The 22,980-nt window shown below is 47.2% G+C and overlaps 1 protein-coding gene and 1 pseudogene across 1 annotated transcript; one reads left to right on the top strand and one right to left on the bottom strand.

Moving 5' to 3' along the window:
• Positions 1 to 60: 60 nt before the first annotated feature.
• Positions 61 to 22,772, bottom strand: Atp6v1e1 (ATPase H+ transporting V1 subunit E1). The gene is made up of 9 exons (XM_085840014.1): positions 22,545 to 22,772; positions 18,224 to 18,289; positions 13,588 to 13,697; positions 12,822 to 12,888; positions 9,589 to 9,678; positions 8,854 to 8,922; positions 5,711 to 5,805; positions 2,554 to 2,641; positions 61 to 581 (listed from the first exon to the last, which is right to left on the bottom strand). The coding sequence occupies exons 1-9, from the start codon at positions 22,575 to 22,577 to the stop codon at positions 519 to 521; spliced, it is 681 nt and encodes a 226-aa protein (XP_085696140.1). The 5' UTR covers positions 22,578 to 22,772; the 3' UTR covers positions 61 to 518.
• LOC110296446 (small ribosomal subunit protein eS27 pseudogene) lies at positions 17,674 to 17,958 on the top strand (annotated as a pseudogene).
• Positions 22,773 to 22,980: the final 208 nt, after the last annotated feature.

The following is a 22,980-nucleotide window of genomic DNA, read 5'->3' as shown; positions in this document are numbered from 1 at the left end:
CCCAGTGGACTTACTCTCAAATCACAATCTCGGTGCCTTACATAAGGAACAACAACCAAATCCACATAAACCCTCTGTTTTAATAAATAAAGAATATTTGTGGCTTAGATTTTAAATCACATTTACAGAGAAGGAAGACCAGACCTAAACAGTAACAGCGAAGCTAGTGTTCCTGGAGGAATGTGAGTCCCACATGCACCTTACACCCAAAGAGCAGGGACAGCATGCACAACTCACTCTAGACTAGAGCAGGACAGGGAAAGAATGGGTCCTGGGTGAGGCCGTGGAGCACATCTGACCCTCCCGTCCTGCTGCAAACCCAGTGAACAGCTGTGGCCTCAGATGAGCTGGGGCTGGGTTCTTGCCCACACCAAGTGGCCCTGCTGTTGACACTGAGCCAAGGGCATTAGCTGTAGAGGGTGTCCACTGATTACCAGTATTAGAACAGAAAGAGGAAGCCACACAGATAATCTGCTTCTCCAGGATAACAGCCGTGGGGGAACTGCACCTCCTGAGGCTCAGTCCAGAAACTTCCTATTGGCATTTGCACCAAACAAGGCTCCACGGACTTCTGGCATCATCTGTAAAGAAGTCAGTGCATCAGGACCTCAGCCAGGGAACTTGCAGACAATATTAACACCATGTGGGGAAAGGACATTGAGCACATCAGACCTGTCCTATCTGCTGCACTGTGACAGTTAGTTAAGCAGTCATACTATGCTCACATAAGGGGAAAGACCTCAAGTCATTACTGAACACAGTCTGTGACACAGTCCTTCCAGGACTGGCTGCAAAGGGCACTTAGATGTTGATGTCTTGACAGAGAGTTACAAGGATGACTGTGACCCCTAAGAGTAACCACACTGGCTTTTGTGAGGTCTCAGGCACTCCAATGGTCTGTTCGATAAAAGCCAGCATTGCTCAGGATCTTGTGAAAGTAGTTCCCACTCTGGCAGAAGGGATATAGGTTGTGTGTCAAAGCCCCTGCAGGCCTCCAGGCTCCCTCAGTATCCCAAGTAGTTGTTACACATTTCAAACCCACACTGCCATCCTAGCCTTTCTCAGCTCCCAGACAGCCATCTGTTCCCTTCTGCCCCACTTTTCTCACAGATCTCTTCTGTCCTCCCACACTGTCCGGTCTCTCTTGATAGCTCCATGGGAACTTCTCACCCACTGTCCTAGCCCTCACCATGTCCAGTCTACGTCTTTTTCCTTCTGTTCTGGACTCTTCCAGATGCCTCTGGCTGTTCTCGTTTCTACAACAGAAGTCTTAACAACCATTATTACAGAAGGGTCATGTCAGCGGTTTCTTTACTGTGCTCCATCAAATACAGCTTTAGGTACTGGTAAAGAACTGAATGTGAGCCGGGCGGTGGTGGCGCACGCCTTTAATCCCAGCACTTGGGAGGCAGAGGCAGGCGGATTTCTGAGTTCGAGGCCAGCCTGGTCTACAAAGTGAGTTCCAGGACAGCCAGGGCTATACAGAGAAACCCTGTCTCGAAAAACCAAAAAAAAAAAAAAAAAAAAGAACTGAATGTGTGCGTGAGAGGCCAGAGGACAACTGTCCTGGAACAGCTAGTCCCATGAGGACTAGGCACATCCTCTCCCACTGAGGCCTAACCAGGCAGTCCAGGTAGAGGAAAGGGATCCAATGGCAGGGAACAGAGACCAGGCCCCTCTCCACTTGTTAGGGGACTCACATGGAGACCAAGCTGCACATTTTTCCAGCTCCTACATGCTCCCTGGTTGGTGGCCACACTCTGGCCCTCACGGTCTCAGGTTAGTTGACTCTGTAGGTCATCCTGTGGTGTTCTTGACCCCTCCAGCTTGCTCGCCCCTACCCCACTGTCCCCCAAGACTCCCTGAGCTCCTGCTGATGTTTACCTCTGAGTCTGCATCTGCTGCTGATGAAGCCTCTCAGGAGACCTCAGCTCCTCAAGCTTATGAGGCAAGAACTTTACTCACTGAGCTATTTATCTCTCATCTCCGCTAACTCCCCATCTGCAGGACTGGCTAGCACAGAGGGCTTACTAGCTCTACGTCTCCTGAAGATGATGCAGGTAAGTGCTCTGGCTACAAGACACGCACTTTCATTTCAGCATACTGCACTCTCTGGGAGACAAGGTCCCAACCTGCAGCTCAGACCGGCCTCACTGTAACCCTCCACCAGCCTCCCAATCAGCTACCACATCTGGCTAAACTACTCTGTATTTGTTTGTTTTTGTTCTTTCTAGACAGGGTTTCTCTGTGTAGCCCTGGCTGTCCTGAAACTCACTCTGTAGACCAGGCTGGCCTCGAACTCACAGAGATCTGCCTGTCTCTAGGCATGCACCACCACACCCAGTTGAAACTATACTCCTAAGTCAGGGATTAAGAAAGTTAACAGAAACTGTTGACCACCATGTCTGGAAGATGACCAGCACTTTAGGCTTGTATCCTTGGGTTCAGTGTGCAAATGTGGAGACATGAAGACCAGCAGCCTTGCAGTCACGTTGAGGGCCTGAGTTCTCTGCAGTAAGTGCCAGCCTACACGTAACCAGAGTCTGCACTCACCTGCTGGGCTATCAGGTCCAGCCGGCTTTCCAGGGTGTTGGAAACCTTTATCTTGCGATCCCCATTATAGATCTCAACGCCACCAGCTCTACAGAGAACACAGGAAGTAATGTCACAGGCTTGAGATGTATGTCCATGACAGGATACTTACCCGACTCCTACCCTCAGCACAGGACAGCCTTGGCATGTAAAGTGTACGACAGGGCAACACTAATCCCACAGCGTCAGAGAGAACTCACAGTGCTCACACACAGGGTTGAGCACAGCCATGGGGCTGCAGCGTGCTGTTCAATTCTAGCAAGCCCTTCCCAGCAAGGTGGAAACCGGCTTCAATTCTCTTAGCTATGAGTCACCAGGCAGCCTATGGAGAGGCGGCACCTGCATGCTGCTGACAAAGGAAGGACAGTGACTCAACATGCCTGGCTGCCTACTGCCTGCCTCTAGCCACCCTCACGTGTCACCTCACTCCTCAAAGCCTCTCAGCACTCAAGAGACATACACAGGTCAATTGTATTTCAAGGAACCATGGGGAACAAGATTCACCTACAAATGACCAGTTCTGTCAATTACCAAGATAAATGGACTATCAGACAAGGACCCAGATAATATTTGAGATAACATCACACTAGGTAGCTCAAGCTAGCCTAGGACATCCCATCTAAAATTCTCCTGCCTCTGTGGAGATTACAAGCATGTGCCATTATGCACAGGTGGGAAAGAATTGGTACTTCCTCCTTGGGATGTTCAGTGGCTGTTGGCCACAGCTGTACCCATCTCCCCCTTTCTGTGCCTCCCTCTTTCTTTCCAGTCTCCATAGCACTAAAGATGTTGCTCTGCTGAGATCCTGACTCCTGGGTGTTTTGTGGGGGAATGTGAGGACAATGAGGGAGAGAATAAGCAAAAATGACTCAGCAAGCACTGAATGTCAGCTTTCTTCTCTTTCCTTCTGTGTTTTGAGACAGGGTCTCCCTGCATAGTTCAAGCTGGCCTCAAACACTCTATCATCGATTGGAGCCAAGAGGCTGAGAGGTAATCAGCTCTCTCTATCCTGCCTCAGCCTCAGCCTCCTGAGGAAGCACAGCACTCCTGATGAGCCTACAGCTTCCTAAGCTTCACAGCAACCTCTGAGTCTTGTGTGCAACGAGATGTAGTAGATGAGGAAATGCACTCTGAGAAACCAGAAAAGGAGCAGTAACCACATTAAACAAATACCACTTAACCCAAAACAGTAAGTCTGCAATCTCTTAACTGTAATATTAAACCTCAAAAGGCTCTGTAAACCACGCATCCTTCAGATCAGAACTGCCTGTTTCTTGTCATCTGGCAGAAACTAGCAGATCTTGACCTATGAAAATTGCCAATTTTTGTTTTCTGTTTTCAAACAAGGTGTAGTTATGTTGCCCAAGTTGGCAGCTACACTGCTGGTAGGATGTGCATCTCCATGTTGCTGGCCATGAACTCCTGACAATCTTCTGCTACAGCATCCCAAGGACTGTGATTACAGGCAGGTGCCCCCATGCCCAGCTTTTCCTGTGTGTCAATTGGGAAATGTTAGAATACCTGGCCATGACAGTGCTGTCTTAGACTTGAAGATACTACACAATGGGAAGTATCAGCACTTTGTCTGTCTTTGGTGCTGATAATGGGACTTGCTCTCACACCTGCTACAACTACTGAGCTGCACCCCAGCCCACGCCATTGCTATTCTGCTCTCTGAAATTCAATACATGTCTGATGAAAAGGCCCCAGGAGGATCAGCCAGCCCTGTACCTGATGTCTCTGCACTGTCTGCTCAGTTTCCACAGCACATCAGCACCACTGAGCACTGCCTAGACATGATCTCATTTGTCAGCTGGGCACGGTGAGCCATGCCTGTGATCCCAGCCTCCTGGCTGCTGTGAACAAAACCAACCTGGTCTACAGAATGAAATCCTGTCTCATCCTCTTACCACCAGAATAACAAAAACAAAACAAAAAAAAAAACAAAACTGAAGTCAAGGCTCAAAGAGACAAAATAAGTGTTGCATCACCACTCAGACAGCCCTCGGCACAGGAAAGCAAACCCACATCTGACTCATGCTTTCATGACAGCCTGGGTTCTACCTGGTGTAGCAAGAAATAAAACAAACCGTCAAACCCCAAATCTATTTTTGACAGCCAATGTTTGTTCTCAACCATGTCACATCCCCAAGCCTCATGCTCTTTCCATTTAGTTCAAGGTTTCCCAAGACCCGGCTCCAGGCTAGGCAGTGGTAGCAATGTGACGTCAGACAGAAAGCTCTGGGCATCGACACTAATTTCCAACAGCTAACAGGATTATGTTCCACACTCCCATGCACAAAGTGTTGCCGCCCTGACCTTAAGACCAGCGCCCTGACCTTAAGACCAGCGTGAAGTAATGACAGGAAAACAGACCCAGGTACCTGGATGATACAGCCACACCTTTCTCCTGCAGCAAAGACCTCACCCAAGAAAACAGTGTTCTTAGGGCTGAGGACTAAAGGGCTTTCCCACTATACTGGCTGATTTTGTGTCAAGGTGATACAACTAGAGCCAGCAGAAGGGAAGGAGCCTCAGTTGAGGACACGCCTCCATGATATCCAGCTATAGATAAGGCATTTTTCTCAATTAGTGATAAATGGGGGAGGGCCCAACTGAGGGGGCTGGAGAGATGGCTCAATGGTTAAGAGCACTGCCTGATCTTCAGAAGGTCCTGAGTTCAAATCCCAGCAACCACATGGTGGCTCACAACCATCCATAATGAGATCTGATGCCCTCTTCTGGAGTGTCTGAAGACAGCTACAGTGTATGTGCATATAGTAATAAATAATTCTTTTAAAAATAAAAAAAAGGAAAGCAGGCTGAGCAAGCCCTAAGGAGCAAGTCAATAAGCAGCCCCCTCCATGGCCTCTGTATCAGCTTCCAGCCCTGCTTGAGTTCCTGTCCTGACTTCCTCCAATGATGGACTGTGATCTGGAAGTGTTGGCCAAATAAACCTTTTCCTCAACTTGCTTTTCCGTCATAGTGTTGCAGGAATACAAATCAACTGGGACTCACCCCCACCCCCAATAACAACAATAAAGAAAAGAGTTTTTATAAGGCTCAGCACCAAGGCCATTCCCATAACAAGCAGCAGATTTAACAGACAGATCCTTACATTTCCTCAGGCAGGTAGGCCTCCTGGTCAATCTGGACATCAACATCCTTTTTGGTGGCGATTTTATACATAGGGATTGCTTTTTGTACTGCGGCCTGGGGGCGGGGGGAAGCAAACAGAAAACAATGAAAGAGTTTCAGGTAAAATCGAGCTTTGCTGCTGAGGTCCTCACAGTGTTTCTAAGGAAGAGGGGAAAGGAGAGTGTGCACACACACAGGTGGGAGGAAGGAGGAGAGAGAGTGTGCACACACACAGGTGAGAAGAAGGAGAGTGTGCACACACACAGGTGGGAGGAAGGAGGAGAGAGAGTGTGCACACACACAGGTGAGAAGAAGGAGAGTGTGCACACACACAGGTGGGAGGAAGGAGGAGAGTGTGCACACACACAGGTGGGAGGAAGAAGGAGAGAGAGTGTGCACACACACAGGTGAGAAGAAGGAGAGTGTGCACACACACAGGTGGGAGGAAGGAGGAGAGAGAGTGTGCACACACACAGGTGGGAGGAAGGAGGAGAGAGAGTGTGCACACACACAGGTGGGAGGAAGGAGGAGAGAGAGTGTGCACACACACAGGTGGGAGGAAGGAGGAGAGAGAGTGTGCACACACACAGGTGAGAAGAAGGAGAGTGTGCACACACACAGGTGAGAAGAAGGAGAGTGTGCACACACACAGGTGAGAAGAAGGAGAGTGTGCACACACACAGGTGAGAAGAAGGAGGAGAGAGAGTGTGCACACACACAGGTGAGAAGAAGGAGAGTGTGCACACACACAGGTGAGAAGAAGGAGAGTGTGCACACACACAGGTGGGAAGAAGGAGAGTGTGCACACACACAGGTGAGAAGAAGGAGAGTGTGCACACACACAGGTGGGAGGAAGAAGGAGAGTGTGCACACACACAGGTGGGAGGAAGAAGGAGAGAGAGTGTGCACACACACAGGTGGGAGGAAGAAGGAGAGAGAGTGTGCACACACACAGGTGGGAGGAAGAAGGAGAGTGTGCACACACACAGGTGAGAAGAAGGAGAGTGTGCACACACACAGGTGAGAAGAAGGAGAGTGTGTGCACACACACAGGTGGGAGGAAGAAGGAGAGTGTGCACACACACAGGTGGGAGGAAGAAGGAGAGTGTGCACACACACAGGTGGGAGGAAGAAGGAGTCTGCACACACACAGGTGGGAGGAAGAGACAGAGGCTCATCCATGAACAGCCAATGGGCCTGGAACTGAACGGATAAACCAGGGACTCCAGGGACAGTGCCACAGAGCTCAGGTGTGAGGAGTGGGCAGCAGACAGTGTGGTATCAGCTGCACGGTGGGGGTGGGGATCTGGCAGCTTTGGAAGCGAGGATGACACCTCTTACTAGAGAGGCTTCACTCCCCTTACGACAGCTATTATAGAGAATTCACTTGGCTGGGGAGCTGGTTAGATTAATAACAAAGGCTCTTTCAGAGGACTAGGATATATATGACTGCCAGAACACAAGGCAGCTCACAACCATTTGAGTCTAGGTCCAGAGATCCCACCACCCCATTCAGGCCTGGGAGGACACTAGACACACACAGGTGGCACACAGACACACATGCAGGCAGAATACCCATACACATAAAAAATTAATAATTAAAGTATTGAAAGAGTATGAAAAGATACAAGAACCATTGTGGGCAGGTATGTAGAACAAAACAATCACCTAGAAAACCCAAAAAATCCTAGAAATCCTCAAAAAAACCCCAGCAGATGACACTTCCTTTGGCATTCAGCTCACAACAGCCACTTCAGAGACCCTTGGTGGTGAGTCTCAGTGCTAAGCACGGCCCTGCCACATCACTACCTCTCAACTGTGGCTGCTCAACAACAACAGCAAGAAAAGCAAACTTCCAGTTTCAGAAATCTTAAGTCAAAAGGTGAGGGCCAGGCACTGTGACACACCTGGGAGCCAGGTGAGTTCAGGGCCAGCCTGGTCCACATAGGAAGCCCTAGACCAGACAGACGCTGACAGACAGAAGACACTACTGTGCTACAGAGAATAAACAAGTAAACTGTGGACTACTGGTAAAGATGTGTGAGTCCACTGTCACTCTTGTCACACACACCACAAGAGGGCATCGGATCCCATTACAGATGGCTGTGAGCCACCATGTGGCTGCTGGGAATTGAACTCAGGACCTCTGGAAGAGCAGCCAGTGTTCTTAACCACTGAGCCATCTCTGTAGCCCCCTGGGCTACTTTTAAAACTTTTATTTTTGGCCGGGCGTGGTGGCGCACGCCTTTAATCCCAGCACTCGGGAGGCTGAGGCAGGCGGATTTCTGAGTTCAAGGCCAGCCTGGTCTACAAAGTGAGTTCCAGGACAGCCAGGGCTATACAGAGAAACCCTGTCTCGAAAAACCAAAAAAAAAAAAAAAAAAAAAAAAAAAAAAAATAAAAAAAAAAAAAAAAAAAAAAAAAAAAAAAAACTTTTATTTTTACAGTATTTATTTGTGTATGCACAGAGGTCAGGGGAGAACTTGCAGGAATTAGCTCCGTCCTTCCAACACTTTCCTGCTGAGCCATCCTGCCTGTGCCCAGTCTATTTTATATATGGGATACTATTCTAGATCACTGTCTTGGCTAGTTTTATGTCAACTTGACACAAGCTAAAGTCCCTTGGTAAGAGGACTATCAACTGGGAAAATGTCCGCACAAGACATCTGTCATGTAGGTAAGAATGTCTGTAAGGCATTTTCTTACTTAGTGGTTGGTGTGGGAGGGTTCGGTCTATTGTGGAGGCTGCCACCCATGGGCTAGTGGTCCCGAGCGCTACAAGAAAGCAGGTGAAAGCCGGCTGTGGTGACACATGCCTTTAATTCCAGCTAGATTCAGAGGTAACAGGTTCTCTCTGAATTCAAGACCAGCCCACCACTCTACATAGCAAGTTCAGGGTCAGCCAGGAATAGGTATATATAATAAGACCCTGTTTCAAAAAAAAAAAAAAAAAAAAGGCAGGATGAGCAAGCCAGTAAGCAGCACTCCTCCACAGCCTCTGTATTAGTTCCTGCCCTGACTCCCTCAGTGACATCACTCTACCAACTGAATCAATCTCTTCACCAGCTTTGTTCACCAGCAACAACAATTACTGTTAATAATAATATCAACAAAAGTTTTTACCTTCACCAAAGGGAAATCTTGTTTTCTGCAGCGCACGATCATTCGAGGCTCCAGCAGCTGGTACAAGCCCTGTAAAAAAAGTAATCTATGAGACCATAGTGGAAAATGCGGCACAGCAGGGTCCTGCAGTTCCGGTGTCACCCAGGAAGCTCTGCAAAGACAACAGGCAGCCCGAGAACGCAGAGAGCAGAGCCTGGTATTAACACCAGACACACACTGGAACCAGAGACTTTGAATGGCCAACGAAATTCCAGTGGCGTCCTATTAGCCGGACCAAGGACAAACACTCTGGATTAACACGAGTAAAGGAAAGGGATCCTAACCCAGGGGCAGGCAACTGCTTGCCCTTTTCTCCTTTCAGCAGTGCCAGGAGTTGGACCTGAGGGTCTCTCACATGCTAAGCAAGCATTCTGCCTTTACCACCACACTATGTCCTCAGCACTAAACATGAGATTAAAGCCAAGTACTTTAAAGGTCAAATCACTGTGGGAAACTTTAAAACTGCAGGCAGGTAGATTTAACTAGAAAGGTAGAAAGAACTGTACAATCATAGGAAATAGCGTAACACTTTCAAGTCTTAGACAAGAGCTATTGTCATCTTGTGGAACACACCACAGACTCGGGAAGGAGGAAGAGAAAGCAGTTAAGAAGGGACAATGGAGCTGGCGTCTGGCAGATGTGTTTAAAGGCCTCAGAATTGCAGCTAGACACAGCAGACTAGGCATCCAAGCATACCTGAAGGACCAGCCCATCCAGCAGCACTTGGTACCGGGTCGTATCTTTTACCACCTTACTGAGTCTCTGTTTTGCCTCATTTAGCAAATCCTACAAAGAGTGGGAAAAAAAAGTGTTATGTCTACGTTCCATCCTTGTGCCATCCGAGTTCCATCTACCTTACAGTCACCCATCCAGCGTACGTCCTCACCTCACACTCCTCTGTTAGGTTTTCACTAAACACACGATAACGTGTGTGACTGCTACATGCACTGCTAAGTGCTGGTGGGAAAGACACACCATTCTTGTTCTTAGAGAGTTCAGTCTAAAGCTGCCTAGAAACCTGGAAAGATCTACACGCCTGTAATTCCAATCCAGAATTGGAAGGGAAGAAGGACTGCTGAGTGTCAGAGCTGGCATGGTGGTTTATGCTTGCATTGCTGGGTCAGAGGAAAGATGATCAGGAGTCCAGAACCTTACTCAACTACACAGGGAGTTCCAGATTCGAAGCTACTGGCACCTGGTCTAAAACAAAGACAGCCAGGCACATACACACCTTTAATCCCAGCACTCAGGAGGCACAGTCAGGTGGAGCTCAGTGAGTCCAGGCCAGCCTGGTTCCATGAGCAAGTTCCATGACAGCCAGGTCTACACAGAGAAACCCTGTCTTGAAAAACCAAACCAAACCAAACCAAACCAAACCAAACCAAACCAAACCAAGCAACCACCACCACCACCAAAACCAGCAACAATCTGGGGGTGTAGGTCAGTTCGTAATGTTTGCTTAGCGTGTAAGAAGCCCTGGGCTTACACCCCCCCCCAATACAGAACACTGGCCACTGTGATGCATCCCTGTAAGCCCAGCACTAAGTGGAGGCAGGAAACTAGGAAGTTCAAGGTCATCCTTGGCTATACAGGAACATCTAAGCCAGCCCAAGCTACATGCTGGTATTTGGCAAAGTGTGGGTCTCACTCCTGAACAGTAACTATATAGACACAATTCAACTGTGAATACTTTTATAAATAAGAGCTGGAGTGACACACCTGTTTCAGACTCAACAAAACAACAATAATAAAAAAGTCAAAAACAACTAAGAAATCCTGAGTAGAGCTGGGTTGGGGATCCAGCTCAGTACTGCTAACATGCACAAGCCCTGGGTCCTGTCACTGGCTTTAACAAAGCAAGCTAATAAACGAATAACTATTTAAATATATGTAGGTCAACAAGGAACAACCAAGCTGGAACTACACTGTCCCCCTGTTCCCCTGCTTCCCATCTGAAACAGCTCTCCAGCCAAGCACAGGGAAGACGGGATGGGTCTCTCCTAGGTCACCAGTAAGCCTGCACAAATCAGTTGCTCAAAACACCCATACATATAATTTCCTTTTTGTTCTTGAAAGTCTTATGTACCCATAGCTGACCTAGAACTCAGTGTAGCCAAGGGAGGCTTCAACTTTCCAGTGCTCCCCCTGTCTCTGTCACTGACTGTTGGGGATGCAGGTGTGCACCACCATGCCCAGTTTCATGTGGTGCTGGGGACCCAGTCACACCAGTGCCAGAAGTGCCCAGACATGAGGCTTGCTCACTCTTCCAGTTTCAAAGGAGATCTCCATGCCTCACCAACCCCAGTGAGTATTTTAGAATAAAATACTGTAGAATAAAAGAACTAAAATAAAGTTCTTTACAAAGAATTTTACAAAGTTTTCCAGGTCAATCTGACATCACACTATTATCAGAAGTACACATACAGATGGGTGGCTGTGGTGCACACTGTCAATCCCAGTACACAGAAGGCAGAGGCAGGAAAATCTCTGTGAGCTTGAAGCCAGCCTGCTTTACAGTGTGAGCTCCAGGACAGCCAGGGCTACACAGAGAAAGCCTGTTTCAAAAGAAAGAAAAGAGCAAGCAGGCGCGCGAGTGTACACGTGCACACACACACACTTCGTAAGGACTGGAGAGATGGCTATTCTTGCAGAGGTTTGATTTCCAGCACCTACAGTGCTGGCTCCCAACTCTCGGTAGCTCCAGTTCTAGGGAGCCTGACTCTCTTTCGGGGCTCCAAAGGTTCAAGGTGTGCACGTGACACACTGACTTACGTACAGGCAAAGAATCCATACTTTGGTTTTTGGGGTTTTTTTTTGGTTTTTCAAGACAGGAATCCATACATTTAAAGAGAAATTCACAAGGACAACGCATGAGAAAATTTTCCTTTGAGATAGGATCTTAACCTGGAGGCCCAAGCTGGCCTCAACCCCGCTATGCTCTGCACCCATTAAGACCGCCGTTCTATGTGAGATCCAGGGTCACTAGAACCCAGGCTGGCCTTACCCAAGCAGTCTTCCTGCCTCCATCTTCTCGGTGCCCATGTCACAGGTGGTGCCACTGTGCCTGTGCCAGCCGTGGACCTCTGATGTCTCCATTTGTAAGAAGCTTGTGTGGCCACGGCAAGCGGTGACACAGCTGGATCCTGCCAGGCTCTAACCCTAACTCGAGACCACACTGCTGAGCTATGAGCTTGCTTCCAGTAGGCTTTTCTTCCCCAACAGGCCGCAATACTTTCTGAATGCCAGTTTTCTTGTTAAATGGAGCCTACACTCTTTCATACTATCTACTTTGTTTATGATACAGTCCACTAAATAAAACATCATCAAAAAACATTTCTTTTTGAGACAGGGTTTCTCTGTGTAACCCTGGCTGTTCTAGAACTCTGTAGACCAGGCTGACCTGGAACTCAAGAGATTCCCCCTGCCCCCTGCCCCGAGTGCTGAGATTAAAGGGATTAATTTTTTTTAAATTGAGAGCAGGCCTGGCTCTTGGTTTCACAATCTGGCCTTGTATTTAGCCCCTCCCTCGTGTACTCTATGCCTTGCTTCTTGCTGTTGTATGATCTAATCCTGTCTTACATGCCATTAGCTCAGAGTTCACCAAACTCAAGGACAGAATGCTATCATGCTTGTCTATTGTTAATATCTAGTACTATGATCTGCTGAACAAACGTTATTCTCTCTAAAAAGTCCTTAAACGTGAGCATGGTGGCATATGCTTGTAACCCTGCTCTAGGACTCGGGCTATAGAGGGTCAAGGTTCAGAACAACTGTGTACTGAAGACACTTTCACAAATGCAAGCAAGCAAACAAAAAGTGCCAACCCAACCAAACACAAAAGCAACAAAACACCCCATTATTTGTAAATATTACCTAGTGAGCACGTGAATAAGCATTTTCTAGTTTCACAGCTACTGGGAGCTACTCACAGTGATGAGGTCATCTCTTGCTCTGAGGACTTTGAGCCTTGCTTGATTCATCAAGTTGGACATCTGACTATAAAAGGGATGGAAGAATATCAATACAACATAAAAAACAATGACTACAGACACACACACAGCTTTCCGTGTTAGAGCAAAGGACCCTTGATAAACAATAAATAACCTTCAGGTGACCCTGAGGTTTCCATGCTCCCTCTGCAGTTTGGCTCTTGCTTTTGAGACAAGGTCTCACTGAGTAGCGCTGGCTGGCTGGAACTCTGAGATCTACCTCTGCTGGTTTGCAGGAGCACACCACATGCCCAGCTTTCTTTCATCTGTTTACTTTGGAGATAAGGTCTAGCTGTGGACCCTGCTTGTCCGTCCTGTCTCAGACACTAGCTACCCGCCCAGCTGAGGTTCCTGTCCCACGGTGCTTCTTGTCTCCAGCGTTTTGAACTTTCTTTTGGGTGAAGAGCAGACCTCAGGGAATGGAGTCTGGGGTCCTGCACAGGCAAGCAAGCACTGTCCCACTGAGCTACTCCCTGTGGCCTGGTTTCATTGACTTAAAGCTCAATGACTGAGGACGTAGCTCAGTGGAGCATATGGACAACACAGGCCCTGGTTCTGATCCCTAGCACTGCCTAAGTCACTTATGGTGGTGTATGCCTGTCATCCCAGTTGGGAGGTGGAGGCAGGAGGATCAGCAAGTTCAGGATAGCCTGGGCTACAACATCCCAGCTTCTTTAGTTCAGTGGGCTAGCCACCATGCACTTACATTTTCTTCTGCTGCTCAATCTGCTTTTCTTTCTTCTCGTAGTATTCCATAATCTTCAGTCTTTGCGTTTGCACAAGGCGACCTTTCTCAATGTTGAACTCTTCTTCTGCCTATGGAAAGTTAACAGACTTGATTACACTCGACTGGGCTGACCCTTGTATTTGGATCTCCCAGGAACCAGGAATACTGTCATATGTTCACTTAGCCCTTATCTGAAACAGAAAATCTATTGCAACACAAAAGAGATCCTCAAAGACTACTTGAGGTTCTTTTGTTTATTTTGTTCTCGATTTTTCAAGACAAGGTTTCTCTATGTAGCTCTAGCTTTCCTGGAGCTCTCATTCTGTAAATCAGGTTGGCTTCAAACTCAGAGATCCACCTGCCTCTGCCTCCGCCTCCCAAGTACTAGGATTAAAGTCTGTGCCACTGCATTGGCGTGTTTTTTGAAATGTGTATGCCATGTGTACACAAGTGCTTATGGAGGTCAGAGGACAATAGTGGATCCCCTGGGGCTAAAGTTACAGGTGACCCTGAGCCATCAATACAGATGCTAGGAACCAAACCCTGGTCCTCTGTAACAACAGTAATGCTCTTAGCCGATGAACCGTCGTCTCAGTCATTTTAAAGCTAGAATTTATATATGCCATTACTTGGGAGTATTTTCTTTTACCGGTCATCAACATGTGGGCAATCCTCCGGGCTCTATCTGCAGGCGGCGGTAAGATTATCAATTTTTTTCTGTTTGAGACTGATACTAACAAAGCCTAGGTTGGCCTTGAATTCTCCTGCTTCTACTTCCTAAATGCTGGGATTTCAGGAATGTGCTACTACAGATGCCCGTAAATGCTCTTGTGAATCAAATGTTGATTTTTAAGCAATAAGACTCTATAACTGGGAGCTGGAGAGATGGCTCAGCAGTTAAAAACATTGACTACTCTTCTAGAGGTCCTGAGTTCAATTCCCAGCAATCACACGGTGGCTCATAACCATCTGTAATGGGATCCAAAGCCCTCTTCTCGTGTGTCTGAAGACAGCTACAGTGTACTCGTATAAGATAAATACATGAATCTTTTTTTAAAAAGTTAAAAAAAAAAAAAAGAAGAAGAAGAAAAGAAGATTCCAAAACTGAGTGTGGTGGCGCACGCCTTTAATCCCCAAACCGAGGGGCAGAGGCAGGCAGATTTCTGAGTGTGAGGCTAGCCTGGTCTACATAGTAAGACCCTGTCTCAAAAACAACAACAAAAACAAACTTGAAGACTGGGATAGGCAAGGTGGCTTGGCAGATGGAGGCACCTGCTGCCAATCTGACAACCTTGAGTTCCAACCCAAGGACCAACGTGGTAAAGGAGAGAACTACACAAGCTGTCCTCTGACTTCCACACAAACACTAGAACACATACGCAGGGGCACAAATGAGCATGGAGAGGCCACACTGGCTAGAAACCAGGTCAGTGTCTCCCTCAGACAGGTTCAGGGGAGCTTCCTACTGCAGGACAGGGGACAAGTACAGAGACCCACAGCTGGACAATGAGAGAGACCTTGGAACACTCAAGTCCTAAATGGGGTGTCTTCATCAAACCCTTCCCCTCAGGGCTCAGGAAACCCTGTGGAAGAGGAGGTGGGAGGAGCCAGAGGGAGGGAAGACACCAAGGAAAGAGGACTGCCACACATGAGCTCAGAGACAGTGGCAGCCCGCAGAGCGCCCATCCCTATGCCAGAAGCTATCCCCCAATTGACAACAGCTCACAAAGGGAAAAAAATCAGTTTTCTCCAAAGAGTCTGTGGTGGTCTGAATGAGAATAGTCCCCACAGAGTCAGAGGGAGCAGCATTATTGGAGGTGTGGCTTTCTTAAAGTAGGTGTAGCCTTGTTGGAGGAAGTGTGTCACTGGGGTTGGGGTGAGCTTGAGGTTTTAGAAGCTCAAGCCAGGCCTAGTGGCTCAAGTGTCTCTTCCTGCTGCTTCAGATTCACATGTAGAACTCTCAGCTACTTCTTCAGCACCATGTCTGTTTGCATGCTGCCACGCTTCCTGCCGTGAACTGCAAGCCAGCACCAATTAAATGTCTTCCTTTATAAAAGTTGGCATGGTCATGCTGTCCTTCACAGTAATAAAACCCTAACTGAGACAGCTTTTCACTGGGTTATTCAAACCAGACTTCAGGGAGGCCTCCTGCCTGGCACAAATGGCCAACACAGAACAAACTGGTACCTGTAGAAATGGTCCGTCTCATAATACCTTGGGCATTTTTTTTAACCTTACATGTCCTTTGCCTGTCTATTATTTCTTAAATTGTTTTTATGGGTTTTGTGTGCATACCCATGTATCTTTGTATGTGTGTATTTCTGTGCTTTTTCTTTGTTTTATTTAAAAAATACAATGTACCAGGCAGTGGTGGCCCATGCCTTTAATCCCAGCACTTGGGAGGCAGAGGCAGGTGGATTTCTGAGTTCGAGGCCAGCCTGGTCTACAGAGTGAGTTCCAGTACAGCCAGGACTATTCAGAGAAACCCTGTCTCGAAAAACAAAAACAGACAAACAAAAAATACAATGCATGAGCATGTATGCACATAATAAATAAGTGTAAATATTGTTTTTAGGGGAGTGGTGAGATCACTCAGAGGTTAAGAGCACTGATTGCTCTTCCAGAGGTCTTGAGTTCAATTCCCAGCAACCACACAGTGGCTCACAACCATCTGTAATGGGATCTGATGCCCTCTTCTGGTGTGTCTGAAGATAGCTACAATGTACTCATACACCTAGAAATAAAAAAAAAAATTTTTAATTTGTTTTTAAATTTCAAAGCACCTTAACCTACATAGAAACAAAAGTTAGCCTATGGTGCATGAGACCCTATCTTAAGAACAAAAGAATTATGACTTTAGGAATATTACTGATTTAATTATTCAGGGCTTGGAGCAGGTATTTGAACTTTCATATTCCCTTTTTTTTCTTTCTTTGTGATTAGGCTTTCTCTGTATAACCCTGGTTGCTGTCCTGCAACTCACTCTGTAGACCAGGCTGGCGTCTAACTCAGAGGTCCACCTGCCTCTGCCTCCTGAGTACTGGGATCAAAGGCATGCGCCACCATGTCCTGCTTTTCACATTCTTTTTTAAAGAATGTGATTATTATTTTAAATTCTGTGTAGGTATGTGCTACTGCCCACAGAGGCCAGAAGCATTTGATCCCCTTGAGCTGCAGTTACAGTCGTGAGCTGCCTGTTATGGGTGCTGAGAACTGAACTCGGGACCTCTGGATAAGCAGTGAGTGCTCCCAGCGGCTGAGCCATCTCTCCACCTAGGGAAAGATCTAGCGATTTGGTAGAGAGCTTGCATGAATGCCACTCAATCCCAGCATGGCATAAGATGGGTAAGATGGGTATACAACTACAGTGCCAGCACTTGGGACATGGGAGTCAAGAACAGGAGTTGAAGGGCAGTTCTGACTACATTGCCAAGTTAGAGGCCAGCCTGGGAGAGTGACACCCTGACTCAAAGAAAATAAAGGTGGGGGACCCAGCGACCCACATGGCAGAAGGAGAGAATCGACTCTGGAAAGTTATTCTCTGAGCTCTACACAGCCCCACCCCCCAACAAAAATGCAGTTGGAAAAAAAAAATCTAAGTGGCAGTGGAGTGATGACTCACTCAGCTGTTAAGGGCACGAGCTGCTCTACCACAGGACCTGGGCTCAGGTCTGAGCACCCACAGCACACGGCTTTCAACCTCCTCCAACTCCTGCTCCAGGGACCCAACAGCCTCTGGCCTCCAAGGACCCCTGCGTGGACGTGTGCCAATTTAAACTCATGCAGTCACACACATACGCAGACAAATAAGTAAACCTTTTTTTTTTTTAAAGACTCTTCTTTTTTAAAAGATTTATTCATTTTTATGTGCATTAGTGTTTTGCCTGCATGCAAGTCAGTGTGAGGGTGTAGCTGTGAGTTGCCAAGTTGGTGCTGAGAAGTGAACTCAGGACTTCTGAAAGAGCAGCTGGTGATCTTAACTGCTGAGCCATCATCTCTCTAGCCCCCCAAAGTAAATCTTAATAAGTATGGCCTTTCCAGCGGTGGCGACCTCCCTACAGGAACATGCCTCTCAGAAAGGATCCCCTTCATCCCTCTCCAGAGAAGAGGAAAGAAGAAAAAGCGCCTGGTGCAGAGCCTCAATTCCTACTTTATGGATGTGAAATGCCCAGGATGCTGTAAAATCACCAGGGTCTTTAGCCATGCACAAACAGTAGTCTTGTGTGTTGGCTGCTCCACTGTCCTCTGTCAGCCTATAGGTGGAAAAGCAAGGCTGACAGAAGGATGCTCCTTCAGGAGGAAGCAGTGCTGGAGGCCCTGATTCAAGATGAGTGGGAACCTTACCAATAAACACACCTTTCCAATAAACACATTTTGGATTAAAAAAATAGTAAGTATAATATCTAATGAAACTAGTTTCTTTGTATGACATAATAAAAGCAAGACACATCCTGGACAGTGGTGAAACATGCCTCTAATCCCAGCACCCAGGAGGCGGAGGCAGGCATCCCTGTGAGCTCCACCTGCTCTACAGACAAAGTCAGTTTCAGGACAGTCAAGGCTACTAAGAGAAATCTTGTGTTGAGAAAAACAACAACAACAACAACAATCTCACCTTTGCATCTATTTCTTCTGCTTTCTCATTGGCTTCTTGTTCAATAAAAGCCATCATGTGCTTAATCTAAAAGAGAAGAGACGTGTTTTAATTCAGTAAGAGAAGTCAATGACACGTAACTTCACAGTCATTAGGTAGTCACAAGAGGATTACCAAGTTCCAGGCCTGCCTGTCTACATGGCACTTTCCGTGGCAATCAGGATCCCGTGGCCAGTGCAGGCTGTAGAAGATACAAGCCTGACTGCTGCCTCCCTCTGAAGCACTATCTGGAACAAACCAACAACGGAAGCCTCTTCAGATGCAGCTGTTACCATGGCCGCTCATGTCAGGTCTTCCTCACCTGAGGGTGTTTAAATATGCCCCATCTTCCGCCTGAACCAGTCTTCACCTGGCTAACACCACCTCAGGCCCCAGCTTAGTGCCACCTCCTGAACCTCCCACTGCTGTGTTCCCAGGGCACTCTGTACCTCCTCTACCAAGCACCTAAGCCTCTGGATCCTCTTTCCCCATTTGTTTGCAAGTGTGCATACGCCACAGAGAAGTCAGCTCTCTCCTTCTACCATGTGCATCCCAGGAAGTGAACTCAGACCGTCAGGCTTGCCACGAGGTGCTTTACCCAAAGCCTGAGTGACATTTCTGGCTTAGTGATTTCATGTGGGAGGGCTCAGCCCATTGCGGGTGGTGCCACATCTGGGCAGGTGGTCCTGAGATACACAGAAAAGCATGCTCAGCAAGCCATGAAGAACAAACCCTTAAGACAGTTGTTCAGCCCCGGCCTCCAGTCCCTGCCCTGACTTCCTCTGAAATGAATGTGAGTGTAACTGAAATAAACTCCTCTCCAGGCTGCTTTTGGTCACGGTGTTTATCACAGCAATAAAGATCCTAAGACAGAAATAAATGTTAGTTTAAAAGTATTTTAAAAGCTGAGCATGGCAGCACACGCCTGTAATCCCTGCAGAGGGGACACAGAGGCAGGTGAATCTGTGAACCAGCCTGACTGCAGAGGGAGGCCAGTCTCAAAAGCACAGACATCCTTTAACCAAGTGATCAGTGTTTATAAATCCTCCAAGATGCATTCAGCTTCTTGAATTGGCTGGGTGAAACCAATTCAAACCTGTATTCCCTGCATCCTTGGCTGTGCTGGACCTCAGCTACAGATCTGCCTTGATCAGCCAGCCTACAGCAAAGGCACTCATTTAAAGTCAGGCAGGAGCCTGTTTACAGTCAACCAAAGACTAAGAAATGACTCAACCCTTAAGGACATTTAACTCCACCCCTGAGCTAGGGGGAAAAGAAAAACAGACCTTTAAAATGCTTTTTCTCCTCTCTGCTATCCCACTAATAAAGTTTTCTGGAGTCTGGTCCCTTAGAAAATCTGATATAATAAATGACCATACTCTGCAGATTAAGAATAAAAAACAAAAAGCAATGTTGAGTGAAGGGAAGGGAGTTTATGGCTCAGAGCTTGCCCACCGAGTGGAGGACCTGAGCCCAGCCCCACTGTCCTGAACCAGACAGACATTAAGTTGGGGGTCCGGGGAACATTACAAATGACAGGGAAAAGGAGAATCTGGGATTTCTTAAGCACCTACTATATGCTTGGCACTTGGACTATATTCTAAGAATATACTAAAAAACCACACTGTCCTTGGCCCTGTGGTGTTGCTCACTGGCAGACCACCTGTCCACTTGTTCACCAAGACCTGTCGGAGCCCTACCACCACAGGACAAAACATAACCCTCAAACAACAGCCAAAAGGCCTCTATTCTCACAGGAGAGGATACAGGCTGTAAACAAGATTCCATCATTACTTTCATTTTATATATGTGTGTGTGCGTATGTATGTGTGTGTGTGTGTGTGTGTGTGTATATATATTATGTATGTGTGTGTGTGTATATATATATACATATATATATATATATATACACACACACACATACATAACTATAGTTCTCCTGTGGAGGCCTTGGCCTCCCACATTCTAACAAAGAGAAGGGAACTGGGGGTTGGGGGAGGGGAGGACCTGGGCTGTGACTGCTAAGCTCAGAGCATGTGAGGGCACTGCTTGTTTCCAGTGCACCAAGTTTTTCCTAGGCTAAAACCCCGGGGCAGTGATTAATGTTCCTAAGCTCCGGGTTCTGTGAAAATGCTGTAGTTTCTTAACCCTCACCATGGACGTTACCCGACTTCCCTTCTGTAATTACCACAGCTCCCTCCTTCTTCTCCACCCACTCTCACAAGGAAGAAGAACCACCCTATTATTCTTAATGCATATTTGGTTAAAAATACAAGGAAAAATATTTTTGCCAAAAAGATGGAACATCAAAGACAAAAAACACTGTTCATTTAGGAAGATTCACAAGTGTGCTTTAGTCAGAGGATTTTCCTAGTTCTCAGAGAGAAAACAATAGACTTAGCTCTCTAGACTATGTAGACATTAAACTGAAGCTTTAAATTTCCTTTCCTGAAAACTCACACGCAGTGTGGGTGAGGAGCTGTAGTCCTAGCACTTGGGAGGCTGAGGCAGGAGACTAAGTGTGCTTGCTACACATTACCAGGCTAGCCAGCACTACAAAGCAAGAGTATCCCTTCAAAATACCAAGGGATAAAACACCTCAAAAGAAAGGAAAAAAGAAAGGAAGGAAGGAAAGAAAGAAAGAAAAGAGACAAGAAAGCCCACTGGCAATGACTACTAAATGCAGCCGCAGGAGAGCTGCTCTCTGTCAGCAGCACAAGCACTTTCCCCTTGTGGGACTGTCAGCACCTTGTGTCTCCCTTCTCCCCAGGCTGGGCTTTATGTCCCTTCATTTTGATTGAATTTCGAGCCTAAAGTCAGGTTCTGAAGCGCCGCTGGCCTGAAATCATGATTCGGGCTACTTCCAAACCATCTAGGACTACACACAACTAGAATTATAATAGTCCTAATATTTAAAAACGTCAATGTACATTTAATATATTAAATAAATTTCCCCAAAATGATTATATGCACTTAAATACAACCTTATGCAGGTTATGTACAAAACACTGGGCATCTTGGCACTCAAGAAAAATGGCATAAGGAGCAAGAGAGCACTGGGTCGTGGTGGTGCTTATAATCCCAGCACTTGGGAGGCAGAGGAAGGAGGATCTCTTTGAATTAGAAGCCAGCCTACTCTACAGAGCAAGTTCTAGAGTTACATAGAGAAACACTGTCTTGGAAAAACCAAACCAAACAAACAAAAAGGGGAGGGGGGGGAGCTAGAGCTATGGCTCAGTGGTTACCATTAAGAGCACTGGCTGACCTTCCAAAGGGCCCAGGGTTCAATTCCAAGCATTCACATGGCAGCTCACATTTAACTGTCTGTAACTCTTGCTCCAGGGGATCTGACACCCTCACCTCAGACATACAAGCAAGTCAAATCACCAATGTATATTAGAGATCGAGAGAGAGAGAGAGAGAGAGAGAGAGAGAGAGAGAGAGAGAAGAAAATCAAGAGGCCAAGCCCATTCTCAGTTAAAACGATTGTACACCAGCCTGGGCTTCAGGAGACCCTGACCTGAACTCATGATTTAAGTACTATTTTCCATAAACTCTAACTCATTTCCGTGGCTTGTGAGTGCAATCAGAAGAGGCTTTCTCGGGTTGGAGAGATGGCTCAGCGGTTAAGAGCACTGACTGCTCTTCCAGAGGTCCTGAGTTCAATTCCCAAGCACCCACATCGTGGCTCACAACCATCTGTAATGGGATGGATGTCCTCTTCTGGTGTGTGTCTGAAGGCAGTGTACTCATATAAATAAAAATAAATAAATAAATAAATAAATAAAATAAAAAGGCTTTCTCATTCGACAAATATTAATGTACACCTTAGGTTCATGATTACGTCTGGAGATGAATAACCCCGATTTAAACAACGAAGATCCTCAAAACGAAACGCAAGCTGCTCTTCCCTCTCAGTCTCTTTCCTGTAATATATCGTGGAATAGCGCTTCAGGGAAAACAAAAACAAAACACTTTTAACCTCTGCACAAAACTCTGCCGGATTAAGCGTGGAAACGCCAGGAAAAGGGGGGTAGGCGAGATGGGAGGCAGTCAGCTGCGGGCTCTGTGACAGGCAAGTGGAAGCAGGAGACCAGCAGTCACGTGAGATGCGGTGCAAGGCCCTCTCTCTCCCCTGGGTCTGTGAACCATCCCGGCACACACTACCCACGCCCGAGTGTCGGCGGTCTGCGGGGCTCGCCCGATGAACGCAGGCCACCCGAAGACCCTGCTCTGCAGAGCAAACGTCAACACTGTCCTCCGGACGGCACTGCGGCTGCGCTACACCCAACCCGGCCCTCACCTGCTTCTGTACATCTGCATCGCTGAGCGCCATGGCGAAGGCAAAGTCCGGCCAGGGGACAGCTTCGAATCTGGGTTCAAAGTGGCGGCGGAGCAAACCTGAGACGAAAACCCTGGGAGGTCCAGCTTCCTTTACTTTATAACCCCCGCTTCCGGTTCCGGCTTGGTGACCAAGGGGCCGTAGCCTTATCAACCAATAGACCGAGAACTGTGGCCGCGGAAGTTCCGCCTTGGCTCCGCCCTTTCCCAGGCGCAAGCGCAGAGCGACTCTTTTTTTTTTTTTTTTTAAACTGACTCGTGACTGCTTGTCAAGGACAAAATACTTCAGAGACTTGAGAGAGCTTTAGGGATTCCCTCCCTCCCTCACTTCTTTTCTCTTCCTTCCTTCCTTTCTTTGTTTCTTTCCTTCCTTCCTTTCTTCCTTTCTTTCTTTGTTT

The sequence above is a fragment of the Mus caroli genome, unplaced genomic scaffold, assembly GCF_978045245.1.
Source record: "Mus caroli unplaced genomic scaffold, Mus_caroli_1 scaffold_7, whole genome shotgun sequence".
Lineage (NCBI taxonomy): Eukaryota > Metazoa > Chordata > Mammalia > Rodentia > Muridae > Mus > Mus caroli.
This window is presented reverse-complemented; position numbering and strand designations above follow the sequence as displayed.

Excerpts from the sequence above, each read along its gene's own strand:
- Atp6v1e1 (XM_085840014.1), bottom strand. The coding sequence starts at position 22,577 with ATGGCGCTCAGCGATGCAGATGTACAGAAGCAG. Across the intron at positions 18,290-22,544 it reads ATGCAGATGTACAGAAGCAG|ATTAAGCACATGATGGCTTT; the intron begins GTGAGGGCCGGG and ends CTTCTCTTTTAG. Across the intron at positions 12,889-13,587 it reads ATTGAGCAGCAGAAGAAAAT|TCAGATGTCCAACTTGATGA; the intron begins GTAAGTGCATGG and ends TCCCTTTTATAG.